This window comes from Pleurodeles waltl, chromosome 8 (assembly GCF_031143425.1).
Source record: "Pleurodeles waltl isolate 20211129_DDA chromosome 8, aPleWal1.hap1.20221129, whole genome shotgun sequence".
NCBI classification, from domain to species: domain Eukaryota; kingdom Metazoa; phylum Chordata; class Amphibia; order Caudata; family Salamandridae; genus Pleurodeles; species Pleurodeles waltl.
In genome coordinates, this window is record NC_090447.1 from 635,819,843 (window position 1) to 635,836,775 (window position 16,933).

The window sequence follows — 16,933 nt, forward strand, 5'->3', positions numbered from 1 at the left end:
CCACCCCCCCAACCCCACCCCAAAACCTAAAACCCCCTGACCCCCCACCCCCTCCCCAAAACCAAAAACGGCCCACCCCCCAACCCCACCCCAAAACCTAAACCCCCCTGACCCCCCACCCCTCCCCAAAACCAAAAACGCCCCACCCCCGCAACCCCACCCCAAAACCTAAAACCCCCTGACCCCCCCACCCCCTCCCCAAAACCAAAAACGCCCCACCCCCCCAACCTCTCCCCAAAACCAAAAACGCCCCACCCCAAAACCTAAAACCCCCTGACCCCCCACCCCCTCCCCAAAACCAAAAACGCCCCACCCCCCCAACCCCACCCTAACAACATCTATTGGTCTGTTTCAGACAGCAAATACAATAAATAACTGTTTAGAGGTGAAACCCTGCTTACCAACTTGCCACATTTGTGCATGACTCCTTCATTAGGTCCTGGCTTGTGTTTAACCTAAAGCACTTTGGTTGTGTTTTTGGAGAATGATTACAATATTAAAGTGTATGCATTAGAGTCTCCCTGTTTCTGTGTTGCTGTTTTTCAGACATTATGAATTTGAACGGTGTCTTGTTGTTTGACAAGGTCTCATAATGTTCCCTCATTTGAACATATATCCATTTAATCTTGATTGTCCGATTTAACACTACATGAAAGGAAAATGTAGTATCTTTAAGGGAAGATGATAGTTGGATAAAACTAAGGTCATGATTTAGATTTGGACAGATAGATTACTTGTAACAGCGGTGACGGATAGCCTGTCTGCCAAACTGTAAATCCCATAGGATATAATGTGATTTATATTTAGGCAGATGGGCTATCCATCACCATTCTGTTGAAATCTAAATCAGGCCCTTAATAATTAAATGAAAGCTTGTGTGTTGTTAGTGGTTTACAATGCAAAGTTCAGATCAAACACATCCATAACTTTGAGTAAAGATTCTGTCTTATGTGCTGGTAAAATTGCTTAAAATTACAAAACAACAGCTAAAAAAAACTATTCCTTTATTGGTGTATGGGAAGTGCAACAGCAGCAAACGTTTTTTTGATAAAGCATGACACACTCTTGCACTATTGATGGTGAGATAGACTGTTGCATATATGTGGGATAAAGTACCCACAGCATACATTACAGGGATATTGCCAGTCAACGAGGCTGAAGGACAAGTTCATTTATGAGGTTATGGAACTCTGAGGTGACTTGCAATATCCATATCATGTACTGCTGGGATACTTTTTCGTTATAACATATGGTTAAACCATCACTCTTTCCATGCACCACTTAGGACCTTGGTGCATAGCTTTTACATATGAAGGATTTTGTTTGAAAACATGAACAATAAGAACATAATCTGTACAGCGAAATTAAACATATCAAAAAAGTTGTTAGTTATTTGTTGCAAAAAGGTATTATAATCAGTTTAATGGACATCAGTTATTTTTTTTTAAAGGCACAACAAAAACAAGCAGAAAGATTCTAATATTTCCTTATTTACCTAAGGAGTGCACAAAACAAACATATTGCCATAAATATCTATGGGCGAATGCCCGTTTGCGAATGCAAAAATCCAGTTCAGAATGTATGAAAGGCATTCTGAATGCAATTTTAAGGAATCGCAAAAATAGCGATTCCTTAAAATTGTGACCCTGTTTAGAGAGTCGCAAATTGCGATTCTCTAAATAAGAAATCGCAAATAAGGATACCTTATTTGCGATTTCTTAGCACAGGTATGAAGCCATTCCTAAATGTGATTTGGGCATTTAGGAATCGTTAGTTACCACCAGGTTGAACCTGGTGGTAACCATGTGCAAAATTTAAAAATGCATTTAAAATGCATTTTTAAAATCTACATGTAAAGCACACATGCCCTTTTGGCATGTGTGCACCTTACATGTCCCCAAAAATATTTTGGGGTGCAGCAGAGGGGGCCTTAGGCCCCCAGCACCCTGGGGTTTTGCATTTCCAAAATTGTGATTTCTGGTTAAGAAATCGCAATTTTGGAAATGCAAAAAAATCGCTGATATGGGCCAACAGGCCCATGGGTGCGAATGGGGACAGATTCTCTATTTGCGATTCGGTAATAGCATTTGCGATTTTTAAGAAATCGCTATTACCGAATCGCAAAAATCATACATACCTTTTTGCATTTCTGAAATAGCTATTTCTTAAAAATCGCAATTTGAGAATCGCAAATCGGTTGTATGATACATCTGGCCCTATGTTCTGCTTGTCACTGTAAAGCTTGAAAAACAGAGCAGAAAGAAAAGCAATTGTTTCCTTTTCATTCTTTAAATAGCTGCTCTAATCATGTTCCATGACCTGGCCTGCCTTTCCCCTTAGCTGCTGGCTCTGACAGAAGGCCTGTAGCAGCAGAATCACAAATGTAATAAGTTATTACAATTGCATTCTAGTGTCATTTTATTATATTAAGTGACTGGGTGAGTCACAAGTCGCCTACTATAAAGAAATTAGAGACAGGTTTTAACACAGGGATTGCCGAATCCCATCTCTTTCTTTAATGATCGACTCAGACATTCATGGCCATACAGAATAATCGACTCAGACATTCATTTTATTTTAGAAAGAAGATAGCTGGTCATGTCCTTATTAATGCCACTTCTAGTTTATTCACACATACTGATTTCATTTTCCCAAATACACACTCAAAATCTTCTTTGCCTACCTCTCACTTTGTCATATGGCATTTGTACGTATTTTAGCAGAATGAAGCTTTCATGTATCAGTAGATAGACAAGATTGTAAAAGAGTATTCCCACCTATTAGCTGTTTTGGTGCTACTCTGCTGGTGGTACAAACATGTTTGTGCTTTCACTCTTCTATTTTTAGGATATATTTTTAAGGTACATTAATAGCTAATGGTACATGCTTCAATATCTTAAGGGTTTTCTTTTTTGTGTTTGTTTTTAATATACAGAACATTGGTGTTTTAAATGTACTATGTATATTCATGACTGGCCTTCACAAGGGCTGTAATTGGAAAGAAGCTGCCATGTAATGAGGAAAATGTATGTCTATTGTAATTGAACAATTAAACAAGAGAAATGGTCAGCACGCATACACAGTAAACATTCTGGAAAAAAAGTTAAAGAGTAGGGATGGCAAGACCTATATTCTTTAGTTTAACACAACCAAGACTGATTTGACTGGGAATGTTATGTTGAGAATCAAAATAGAGCAACAGGTGTAGTAGTACAGCATTCCTCAATATTGAAGAGAATTTAGAACCGTGATTTAGAACAGTGTTAGAACAGTGTTGTATATTGTTAGACCTGTCAGGGTTTCCCCTGTCCTTTTGGCTTATGACCTCCTATTTTTGATTGTGTGCTGAATTTAATTTTGTGCTGGCTTTAGGACTCTGGGCACTTTATCATTGCTGACCAGTGCTTAAGTTCAAAAGCTTTCTGTCTAACTGGTGTTGGTGGTGGATTCATCCATGATTGGCATATTTGATTTACCAGTAAGTCCCTAGTATAGTGAACCAGGTGTGCCCAGGGCCTGCACATCAAGGGCCGTATTTATACTCCGTTTGCGCCGAATTTGCGTCGTTTTTTTCGACGCAAATTCGACGCTAAACTAACGCCAACTAACGCCATATTTATACTATGGCGTTAGAGGCGTATAGCGCCAAAGTTCCCGGAATGTGCGTCATTTTTTAGCGTGAACCCCTTCCTTGCGTTAATGATATGCAAGGGAGGCGTTCCCGTCTAAAAAATGACTCCCAGGCCTTTACGTGGTATTTATACTCCCGGGCAAAAGAGACGCCCGGGAGTGGGCGTGGCTAAAAACGGCGCATTTGCGCCGCTTTTTAACGCCTGGGTCAGGCATGGGGTTAAGGGACAAGTGGGCTCAAAATGAGCCCAGAGTGCCCTCCCCTGCCCCCAGGGACCCCCCCTGCCACCCTTGCCCACCCCAGGAGGACACCCAAGGCTGGAGGGACCCACCCCAGGGACATTCAGGTAAGTTCAGGTAAGTATTTTTTTTAATAATTTTTTTTGGCATAGGGGGGCCTGATTTGTGCCCCCCTACATGCCACTATGCCCAATGACCATGCCCAGGGGACAGAAGTCCCCTGGGCATGGCCATTGGGCAAGGGGGCATGACTCCTATCTTTACAATGATAGGAGTCATGTTGATGGGGGATGGGCGTCGTTAAAAAATGGCGCAAGTCGGGTTAAGACGATTTTTTTGCCTCAACCTGACTTGCCCCATTTTAAGACACCCTAACGTCATTTTTGCCCAACGCCGGCGCTGCCTGGTCTACGTGGTTTTTTTCCACGCACACCAGGCAGCGCCGGTCTGCTTGCGCCGGCTAACGCCATTCCATAAATACGGCGCCCGCATGGCGCTTCAGAATGGCGTTAGACGGCGCAAAATTTTTTGACGCTAAACTGCGTTAGCGCAGTTTAGCGTCAAAAAGTATAAATATGGGCCCAAATGCTACTAGTGAGCCTGCAGAACTGATTATGCCACCTGCATGAGTAGCCCTGCAAACATATCTCAGGTCTGCCACTGCAGTTCCTGTGTGTGTAGCTTGAAACTGCCATTTCGACCTGGCAAGTGCACCCACTTGCCAGGCCCAAACCTTCCCTTGTACTATATGTAGGTCCCCCCTAAAGTAGGCCCAAGGCAGCATCATGGGCAGGGTGCAGAGTATTTAAAAGGTGAGACACTTACTGGTGTATTTTACATGTCCTGATAGGGAAATACTGCTCAATTGGGTTTTCACTATTGCAAGATCTATCTCTCCCTTAAGATAACATGGGGATTGTCTTGAAATATCTTTTAAGTGTAATTTCACATTGAGAGCAGATAGAAATATGGAGTTTTGGGCCTCTGAAGTCACAATTTAAAAAATACATCTTTTGGTGAAGTTGTTTTTTAAATTGTAAGTTTGAAAATGCCACTTTTAGAAAGTGATGCAACAAAGAAGGTCCCAGTGTTGACCAACATTTTTAACAACCAATAGTTTTAATCCAAGATTGCATGACTAAATCAAAGTGCTCAACATTCAGTGTGAAACATATTTTACCAAAAATTCCATAAAGTTTATTGCTGAACACAGACAAAAACACAATACTCTCACATTTGACAACAAATAAATGTATATCTCTATTATCAACCCACGACAATGTGACCAGACAATAGTGAATTGGTCAAAACAACAACATCACATTGCGATATTAGTGAGAAATACACAGATGTATCAATGTTCTGCAGTTGAATTCCTACCAGGGCCCTTCATGAAGTTCATTTTGCGGCCCTTTATCAATGGGAGACCACCAGACGGGACAAAACAAAGCTGTATGTTAAACATTTATCAGGGACACTTTTTTATGAATTATAAGTCCAATATTCCCTATGGGCTTGTCTATTCTTTGTTTTTTTAAAGAAACCTCAATGGGTTGTCCCTTCGCTCCAGAGCTGGCAGTGTTGTACATGGCGCAATTTGAAGAGTTGTTTATTTATCATAACAATCCCTTTCTGAACCAGATTTCCAACTGGTTAGGATTCATTGAGAACATGATTTGCATCTGGACAGGATCTGAACGATCTTTGCAAAGATTTGGTGAATGGCTCAACAACGAGTCTCCTGACATTACATTTTATTTAACCAGTAGTAACACTACCATCACATTTTTGGACGTTGAGGTTGTGGCTAAAAGTGGGAAGCAGGGGGCTAGAGGGTGGACATTTTCTGGCTGAACAATTTGGTGCCTCTGTCTGTCTGTGGAATACACACCTGGGTCAGGATGAGTACTGTTTATGAATTCACTCTAGACAGTCACACAAAGGGAGCTGATGTGTGCCTTGCATATCATGATGGGTCTTCCTGAGCTAGATTGATGGGAGGAACTGACACTTACACCTGAATAGAGCTGTGCCTGTCCTTACATAAAACAGTCTTTAACTCCGTGGAGTGTGTCTGAAGCCAGGGCAGGAAATGCAGGGTCTTGTGCACTACAAAGACTGGGCATGAAAGGCAGGGTCTTGTGCACTACAAAGACTTTTGCTTCCTTCAAAGGCAGTAATGGGCATAAGTACTGAACCTCTGACCCCACAAAGTTAGAACAATTCTGGACTGATGACATTCTGCCAGAAAGAAGAGCTGGATGCTGTAGCAGGCACTGCCACTCTGTTGCTTAGTTGTGCTGTCCTGCTACTTGCTGCTTCTGTCCTGGGAGTGAAAGAACTGGAATTTGCTTTCTACATCCTGCTTTCCAAAGTTCTCCCAGGGCTTGAATTGAGCTTGCCCCCTCTTAAGAAGTCTCAGGGACATCAAAGAATTCACCTGACAGTGCCTGGGCTCTTTTGCTGAGAGTCCTGACTTGCCAAGTAGTGCCACCTCCAGTCCCTCGGCCTTTGGAAGTGTAAGCGGGTGACCTGAAGGATAAAAATACCGCAGCAGAAAAATTTATGCAGCGCCTGTCCCGCGGCTAGAGAATCGATGCAGCACCCGTCCCATGGCTGCAGAATCGATGCAGCTCTGGTTTCCCCATGGTTCCATCAATACAGCGTGTCTGAATTTTCCATTCATCTTCCCTGGGGTGTCAATATCTCATCGCCCTGCACCGCAGTAAGGAACCAAAGCTGTGTATCCAGAAATCAATGCATCGCCTTTCCTGTGAGGAAAGAATCAACGCATATCCTCCTATGCCATCAAGGCACTGACAAATCGCCTCTCCTTTGCGGAAAGAATCAACGCATCGCCTTCCCTGGGCGGTAAGGAACCAAAGCATGGATTTGCTTTTCGGTGCCTCACCTCCCCTGTGGCCAACATCGTCTTTGACGCATCCCGAGTACTTTGTGCTAAAAAGATACAACAGTTGATGCCTATGGATTAAGACTCATTAAAACCTTTCAAAAGTCAAATCTTTACTTGTGTATGTTGGATTTTGTAATTTTGGTCTTGTTTCATTCAGATAAATATTGGCTATTTTTCTAAACTGGTGTAGAGTCTTTTTCTAGTGTTTTCACTTTGTTACTGTGTGTGTGTACAAATACTTTACACATTGCCTCTGAGATAAGCCTGACTGCTCGTGCCAAGCTACCTGTGGGGTGAGGAGGGGTTATCTTACCTATGTGGCTCCCTTACCCTGACTAGAGTGAGGATCCCTACTTGGACAGGGTACAAACCACTGCCAGCTAGAAACCCCATTTCTAACATATATTCTAGGTATATTTTCCAAACACTTGAAGAGAACTTGAGCCCCCATGTTAAGTGGTGAAAACAAACATACCTCGGTAAATTAGCCGTTAAAGTCTATCATGTTCTAACCATTGTATTGTGGTTATTAATATGTCGTTGGTCACTCCTTTTGGAGCAACTCCTCCTGGTTATGCTCCCCCTGGCACCTAGGCCACCAATGTTACCAACAGCACCATTTCATATAATTGCACCATCGACTCTGGCAACGCCTGCTACACACCTGGCAAAGACATAGTTTAAAAATTAAAGCGTTTATGAAGGAGTGTAATTGTACATGGACATAGCTAAACCTTTAGACAGTGAAAATTAACTTTTGGTCTGAATTTTTAAATTCAATTGGTTGGCGCGAGTGCCTTTCAAGTTCATGCCAAAAATGTAAATATACACTTCTTTGCGCGTCTACTTAACGGATGAGAGCTCGAAAAAATCTGAAAGATGTTGACCACTGAAACAGTTCATCAGGCCAAAGCGGAAGATGGAAGGATGTGTTTTTTTTCCGAAATGTAACATCATTCTTATGATACAACGCTACATATTCTGCCTCGGTGTAAGTGGAGGGTTAGGAGAGCCTGAAGGTGGTACTTGTATGGATATTTCAGATCTCCCCGTCACAGATGGACGGCCTGCCTAATGTCAAATCTGTACCATTATTAGCGGAGCCTGCACTGTAAAAATAAAGGATTCTATTTTAAAAAGAGAACATAAGGGCTAAGGTTCATAATTCAGCAGAAGTTCGATAAACCAGAGGATTTAAAAGTAAATAGCCTGGGGCCACATCATGTCCAGTTAGGAATTTTACTTTCTTTCCACCAATGTATGAAAAATATTGAATACAATTAGAAAAAAGAGATGACTGAAAGTCTTTTTATATTTGATAACTTTTGATGAAGAGATGCGAGTTCACCGTTGTTTCTCAGTGAGGATTTTTGGCAATTCTTTCTAGCACAGCCGTGTATTATGGGACCTTTTTGAGCATCACTTCAAAGGAACAAGTATTGGCAAAGCCAGTAGGTCAGGCTATTCCATAAGTGCAAGTGCTTCTTCATACATCGCTCTTAACTCACATGACCAAAGCAAGTTGCTCCATTAAACAAAAAACTGCATAAAGCGCTCTGCAAGCCCTGTGAGCCGCAACTCTTCTTGTGATAACGGGGGTCACAGAAATGCGCAGCTTCAGCCTGTTTGAATAGCGGAGAAGCCACTTATAGAACACTTTGCTTTGAATCATTAGTTATGGGAACTGAAACAACTCCACACTACTGAAGATTGGAAGGAAAAAAATGAATACATATATATATATATATATCTTGCACCGCGTTGGCAAATAGTAGCTTACTGCAACAGTGAGACGCTTGATCAATGCCGCCATTACTTTACAATGATTTACCAATTACTGGAGAGAAGTCTAATCCAAGTGCTGTGCCAATGGATCTTTAAAGCTGTTTCTTTCTAATAGTGTGCATATAAATATGTATTTCCCATTCTCTAGGCCTCTGCAGTGGTTCAATATTACATTAATTTATTATATTTTTATTTATGGAATCATTTTTCCATTGGGTATGGCTAGGTAAATAGCATCCTGTTTAAAATAAAAGAATGTCCAAGAGCAGTAGATTTTTCTTTTTCGATTTTTTCTATGCTGTTCATTGTGTTTTAGATAGATTTCTTTCAGGCGGAATTTTAAAACAGTGGGTGCTGCGAAGGATTTTCAACTGGAGCCGGCCTGTATATACTGAAATAACTTAATCGTACTGTCAAAGAAAGAAAACAATTTGAAAAATAATAGAATATCAACCGACGTAACTGCAGGAAGGTGACACCAACTGTGAATATTTAGAACGATACACGTGGAGTAAAAGACAAAGTGAAATGAAAAAAAAACATAGTGGATGGAAAGAACAAGTCAACTTGTGTTACAGCACCTATATTCTAAAGCAGAGGGCTCCGACCTTTTGTTAAATAAGAGCTACTTATGTTTATTGAATATCATCGCAAACTACCAATATTATTAGTATTGTATTAGTGACCACACCAGACAAGATTACATTATCAACCACAATGTCCAAGATTACTGTTAGAAATTGGGTTTCTGGTTGGCTAGGGAATGCACGTGAGCCAGGCAGACCCACCACTCTAGTCAGGGCAAGGGAGTTAAACACCAAGAATAACCCTTTCTCCCCCCCCCTGGGTAGCGTGGCACGAGCAGGCAGGCTTATCTCAGAAGGCAATGTGTAAAACGATTGCACAAAACATGTCACACAATAAATACACCACAAGGGGAACACAACACCAAGTTATATAAAATAAACTTTATTGCATAAAACATCTTTAGACCAAACACGTCAGTAATACCTTGCTACACAAGCAGTTGTCAGAACATCACACAGGTTACTAGTACTCTGCAACCATAAGCAGTAGTCAGGTAAACATATAGGTTAATGGCTAAAAATCACATGTCATAATGAACTCATATCATCATAAAAGTCAGGGCGTTATAATGAATGTACATAACTTGAAACATTCCCACCTGGCATAGGACCAAAAATACCGCAACCCACCCTAGACATGCAATGTCAAACCGGGGATACTTTTGTCAGCACCTCCTGCACTCCTCTTGTAGGATAGGATATGATGAAATGAGGGGCGGAAAAGCACACAGCAGAATCAGAGGGAGGACCTCACTGGGTCCCTCCCCCGCTTGGGAAACAAACCAACACAGCTGCCTGCAGACATACGGTGCGGCTGCCTTTACTATATGGCTCATCTCATCCTTCAGCAGAGGAGCTCTCCTGGCTGAGGGGACCAGTGCAACTACTCAACCAGGCCCCAGTCGGTGCCACACCAATGTGGCAGAACCGGGGAAGCGGAACGTAGCTGTACTTGCCGCTCTGACTCTAGAGATGAGTGCTGGCTGGTCCCCTGTCACACTCCTCCTCACACGAATGGGGCTGCGGATCACCGGCACATTGATGGGCCCCCCTCTTGCCCATAAGAGCAGGAGAGAAGGCTCACACTCTCCACAGGGCAAGGCTCGGGTTGCAGAGGTGAAGGGTCACCATGACAGGGCCTACCAGTGCCCCGGGGGCACTACAGAGATCTCTCCTTGTTACGCTGAGTGGAGAGGTTGCCGGCGGACCCCTCTCGGCTCCTCTTGCTTTGGGGAGCGGTGGGACATCGAGGCAGATGGCTGCAGTAGCGCACTTCATGCACTAGCAAACTTAAAATCGAATCACAAGAGGTTCCCCCTGGTGCTGATTTTTGGGCATGGTCAAGTTGGGAAAAAACACTCATGATGCGCTAATTCAAGAAAAGGAATTGAGCGCTTTTCACACTCCGGGTGCCAACAGGAAGGAGGCACTCTAAAAAAGATTGTAGCACTTCTCCAAGCACTAGAGCAGCTGGGCCAGGGGCTGCCAGAAATACCTAGTGCTTTGCAGGCTTGGCAATCCAAAAGAGGGGTGAAGGGGGCGCACCACCCAGCCCCTAGAGACAGCAATGGCGGCACAGAGCTGCAGGGCTTCAGCAAGAAGGCCAGCACAAAGGTTCACAGGTAGCGGCGCAGTCCGTCTCAGTGACCCAGCAGGTGACAGGTCAGCACAACAGTAGGGCAGTCCCAAGGCAGTTCCTTGAAAACCATCCAACAACATCCAGTGTACAGTGCAGTCCTTTAGTGACTCAAAATGTGGGGGAAGACCCCCTGTACTTATACTCATTTGGTGCAGTCTCCACAAAAGGGGGAGAAGGGGCTCCAACCAGTACTGACTGGTTCCAGGAGTGTCCCCTTTCTCCTCCAGCACAGTCTCCAGCCATCAATGAGTGGTAAACAAGCCCTTTGTGTGAGGCCAGGGAACTGCCTTTACAAATTCAGGTGTGTCCCGCCTCTCCCTCTCCCAGCCTATCAAGACCATTCAATATGTAGATGCACCTCTGTGACACCTCCACCCTCATTCTGTACAGGCTGTCTGAAGAGTATGCATAAAGCCCATCTGTCACTGTGCCCCGATCGTGGTTTGGAGGTAAGCTGCAAAACACCAGAGTGATAAGCATAGAGAGATGCCCACTTTCTAAAAGTGGCGTTTCTATAATGGTAATAAAAAAATCCACCTTTGCCAGTAAGCAGCATTTCTCACTACCATTACAACCATACCAAACTTGCCTATACTACAGCTCGTAGATTAGACATTACCACTTAAACATATGTTAGGGCATTTCCAATGCAATACTATGCGAAAGGCAGCACTCACAGTACTGAGGAACAAAATAGGCTGTTTGTCACCACCAGGACAGGCCGCACAACCAGGCATGTGTCCTGCCTTTTCTACACAGCACCCTGCGCATAGAGCTAGCTTGGGCCTACATTAGGGGTGACTTATATGTAGTGCAAGGAGAGTTCCAGGCCTGGCAAGTAAATTTAGATGACAGGTCCCTGTGGCAGTAAACTGCGCACGCAGGTCCTGCGGTAGCAGGCGTGAGACAGGTTTGAAAAGCTACTTGTGTGGGTAGCGCAAGCTGGGATGCAGACCCACTAGTAGCAGTGAATTTACAGGCCCGGGGTGTAGAGATACCACTGTACAAGGGACTTACAGGTAAATTAAATGTGCCAATTAGGTGTAAGCCAATCATACCAAATTTAGAAGGGCGAACTCAGGCACTTTAGCACTGGTCAGCAGTGAAAAGGTGCTCAGACTCCTAGAACCAAAAAAGACGTCAGAAATATAGGAGGAGGAAGGCAAAATGTTTAAGGGATGACCCTGCAAAAATGGCCAGGTCAAACAGTTACCAGCAGTGATCACCCCAGAACATTAGAAGAGTTGCCAACAGTCATTTAAAAAGGACTTTGTCGATTAGAAATGCCAACATGTAGATAATACATGCCGGCTGCTGTGCCCATGGCACAAATGTAATCATATTAGTAATAAGTCGCTACACATTATTTATTACTCCAAAAATCACCTTCAAATATATTTTGGAAATTCAGCCATTTTTCTCCAAACATCAGCTTAAGAGTTATGAGAATGCACCCTTATTTGTCTTGGAATACACAGTTTTGTCATACATATGTTAATGTAACCAAACAAAAAGTTCCAATTTAGAAGCCTGGGATGCACAGAGGAGAGCTACTGACAGGTAACTGGAGAGGTACCAGTAGCTCATGAGCTACTTGTTGGAGAAGCCTGTTCTAAAGAGAACAAATGCAATAAATACATTGTACCTGCCATAATGTATTTCATTGCTGTGGCAAGGGTAACATCTCAATGTGGCTTTGTCTAATGTGACTATATGGGATGCTTGGCTCTCCAACGGCATTGATTTTATGCAGTCTAATGTTCTTTTTACTAAAGATCCCACCACACATTCATGATATAAATTAAAATGTGAATATATCTTACTAGACACTGAGAGAAAGGTCAGCAGTACTGCCTCGATTCAGGTTCATCATGTCATTCCATAGCAATCCTAGTTGCATTTTTAGTGAACGTGATTTTGCCAAACAAGTATTGTGAGTTTAGCACATTTGTGAGATATTCATGTTACATCTCCTCTGTTTAGTCCTATTGATATTGAGTCTGCAATAGTTTATCTGCTTAGACACTTCTTTTGGCACTTTGAGCTTAGTAAAGAGATGAGAACCCCGAGAGATCTCACAGTCAAAAGGTGTGAGGTTGTATCAATCTAAATGAGAATGGGAGCATTCGAAATCCTAATTACAGGCCCACCATTTCCAAGACTGCAACAGTAGCGCATGTTTCTGGATACTATGAATTGTTTCATTCCTTTTCGTCTTCAGGGTGTAAAATATGACTCAAAATAGTCTATTTGCAACAGTATGCTATTTGAAACGGTACTTTTTTTGATTTCCTTCTTGCTTCATTCCACTAAGATTTGGGGTGTGCTGCCTGGCAATAGCTCATTGTATCCGAAACTCCCAGAACACTATTATTGGTGTAATCTAAACTTCTAACTCTACAAAATCATCGGAATTTTCATCTTCTCAATATATCCTGTAAAAGCAATCTGGAATCCTTTGAGGATATATAAGTGCAACATTAATAGATCGAGTTATAAAAATAATGTTAACATCCTTATCTTGCAATTAATGCACAAATTTATACCACACAGATTTCCGGTGTAAACTCAAGTGCAAGCTGCACTCAAGTGGGTAGACCTTCAGCGCTGTACTGCTGTGTGATGTTACAGATCAAATACAGTTAAATAACATGAAGCATGTTTTGGGCCCACAAGAATGACAGAAAGTGGTTGATTTGCTAACGATGAAGGTTTATTAGCAGGTTAGCAAAGTTACAAACTCACATCATTCAAATTAGTTCTACATCAGTAACAAATGTATGCATAAATCAGTATGATTCAAATCAATTCAAAACCGCAAATATGAAGACATGCGTTTAAAAGTTATCATAAAGTAAATCAAAGCAGGCCCAGTTCCCATGAAGAGAAATTTCCTAGTTTGCTAAGAGAAGCTGATGAGAGATGAGGCAGAAAGTTTCAGCAAGTTGAGCCTTAAAGGTAGAATCAAATAAAAATTCAATCAAATAGGTGAGAAAGGGATTTGCCTAGAAGTCGGGCAAGCTCAAGGAAGCCACCTCCTCTAAAGGAGAGTGAAAAGAGCATCTGAAAAAAACTCACTCAGCAATCCATAGTTTAAATCATTTCTTGTACAAAGAGTTCGGATTCCTATGAAAAAAACTAATGAGGTTCTAACATGCTGTGATAATAAAGTGCCAGTCTTTCTCCCCAACCAACACACAACGGAGTCTTTGCTGCAGGACCTTCAGGTGGATATCTTGTAGTGGATTGGTACAATTTGATCAGGAGATTCAAATCTCCAAGGACCGTGCACAGATAAATATTCTCACAGTAACCAAAAAAGAAGTACATTTCAATTAATACTGGCTGGTAAAGCTTGCCTCCTGCAACGAGAAAGAGGAAAATACACACAGAAAGCAGAAACCATTGCAACTAACATGAGACGTTTTAAATTAAATTGAGGCCTACATTAACTATGGTAAACTTAAAGTGAATATCACACAGTGCATATGTGTGGGTGCTGCAGAATAATGTAAGTGTGTGCAAAAGCAATTTAAAATAAAATCACCAGCAGTCATCATCATCATTATCAATCACAAATTTCGGCAAAACCTGGTTTCATGGAAGTTTTTATCTACGTGCCAGCCTTCCAAATAAGTGATTTTTATCCCAGGGTAAGTAATATATTCATCCTGTGATCTAAAAAGAGTTTGTAACAGACGTTTTATTTCCAACAAACTCATGTTTATTTTTACTTTACAGGACCCTTGCCAATTATTTGGTATGGAGACTTGTTTATTCCAGGATTTCTCATCTAAGTCGGCGTTTTCAGTACAGGCAACTGGAGTTTAGACGGGTAAGAGTCCACATCTTATCAACACAATGCCATGAAATACGGATATGTGTAAAAAATAGGGGATGTGAGGTCTGAGATCGAGTTCAACTGTTAAAAATTCCATTCTCCATTATGTCAGATGTTCCTCCTCCACCACAAATGTAGTGAGAAATACAGCAAATTAGGGCCAGATGTACAAAGATTTTTTACTGGTAGCAATACCTCCAATTTGCTTTATGAGAGGATTTGTGGCTTCTATTAAACTAAGCCCAAATAGTGATTCAGAAAAGTTCTTCTAAATTGCTAATTGAGTTTAGAAATGATCACCAATGCAGAATTTAGGGCATTTTTGGGTGTCCCTTCAATTTGAAAAGGGTATTTTTGGAATTCCCCTTCCAAATTACGAATCAGTAACCTATGCATCAAAGGTTTACAAACATAATTCCAGTGGGATTGAAAAACAGCCCCATTTCCTTTAAAAAATGTGGGTTTTTAAAAAGAAAAAAAAGAATGTACATTTTGAAATTCTTGCACAGGGCTGGTGGTCTGTTGTCCGTTGCAGGCCACTTGTGAAGGCAGGCAGAGGGAGTCACAATTTACAGCCTGCCTATTGAATAAAAGTTTAGCAGGTTATTCTGATAACACTGCAATTCCTTATTTTGTACATCAACCTATTAGTAACTTGGTTTACAAAATAAGTTACTGGTTGCAAAAAGTTGGTGCTCAATTTGTAACCACTTTTTCAGGCCTGTACTATGGTCTTTGGTACATCTGGCATTTAGAGTTATTGATCAGGACTACAGAGGTTTCCAAATCAAAATGGCTCTATACAGCACACAAGGAGCTGCAGAATATACGGCCAATGCATATGTTGAATTGTGGAATTTCTGTGACTACATATAGTCACAAGAGATATAAACTCCAAATTGTGGGTTCATAATGAGTACCAACAAATCGAATGTTCTCTAGTACACTAGTGGCGTCATTGACATTGTATGGAATCTTTGGGCGTTGTGCTTCCCTGCGATGTGTTGGTTCTGCTTGGGGTTGTGCAGTTCACCAGAAGAGATGCACTGGTTCTGCTGGGTCCTCAGATGAGCTGGCAGAGCACCTCCAGACCTACTTCCAAGGTTCTAGGACTGGTGTGGCATCACTTGGCAGGGTAGGACTCACAGATCAGTCCAGGTGCTGGGTTCAAGGTTGTTAGAAGTCTGTTATGTCCCTGAGGCTTCTGATCAGGAGGCCAGCCAAATAGTCCTCTGAGTCACTCTGGAGTCCTAGGTTTAGAGATGTAGGTCCAGTCCTTTTCACGCAGGCAGGAGGACAGCTGGTCAGCAGGTCAGCACATCAGGTCTGCAGTCCTTCAGAGCAGCAGTCTAGCAGAAGGGTAGTCCTTTCAGCAGCACAGCAGTTCTCTTCTTTCTGGCTGAGCCCACAGGTCCATACGTGTACCAAAGAATTGGGTCTAAGGATTCAACATTTCTACCTGATGTCCACTTTGAAGTGGAGGAATCTTTTAGAGGTTTCTATATCCCTGAGGTGTCAGGCATCCCTTTTCTCCCTGTCCTTGACCCAGCTGGTCTGGTGTCACAAGCGACTAGTGACAAACCTGTTGTGAGAGTGATCAGGCAGAGCCATTGTGAAGTGCAAGTGAGATAGGTACCGCTCCATCCCTCATTGACTTGGAGTGGCCGATCCTGCTAACACTTCCCTTTGTCTCACTGTCTGGGACAATATCAAAGACCAACTGCCAGCTACTCCTAGTCACGTGACCCAGAATCAGGTTGCAGGCACCAAATGGTTTGGACAAGGAAATGACAACTTTCTAAAAGTGGCAATTTTCAGAATTAAAGACCTGACTTTACCTTTAAAGAAGGCTTTAATTGCAATTCGTTAGACACCCAACTGAAACTCTTTACCTGCTCCCAGTTGGAAGTTACAGATTATAAAATATAATAAGACAACCCCAATGTTATTCTATGGACGAGGTAGGCCTCACAGTAGTGAAAAACTCATTTATGTGTTTTTCACTACCAGGACTTGTAAAATGTAAAAGTACATGTCCTACTTTTTAAATACACTACATGTTACCCTCTGGGCTGTTCTGGGGCTACCCTAGAGTTGACTTATGTGTATTAAAAAGGAAGGTTTGGGCTTGGAAAAATATTTATTCAGCCAGGTGGAAACAGGCTACAATGCCAGGTCTGAAGGGTTGCAAAGGGTACTTAAGTGGGTGTCACACTCACTGCTGCAAGCCCACTAGTTAAATCTAATTTACAGGCTCAGACACATGTAGAAACAGTTTGTTAGGGACTTACAAGTAA

General features: G+C 42.2%; 1 protein-coding gene across 1 annotated transcript in view; it reads left to right on the forward strand.

Annotated features, from left to right (window-relative positions):
* PHEX (phosphate regulating endopeptidase X-linked) overlaps positions 1 to 16,933 on the forward strand; it is a 1,559,577-nt gene that overhangs the window by 891,840 nt on the left and 650,804 nt on the right. Inside the window, exon 10 of the mRNA XM_069204739.1 lies at positions 14,537 to 14,630. Within this exon, the coding sequence (XP_069060840.1) occupies positions 14,537 to 14,630 (94 nt within the window). The remainder of the gene's footprint in view (positions 1 to 14,536; positions 14,631 to 16,933) is intronic.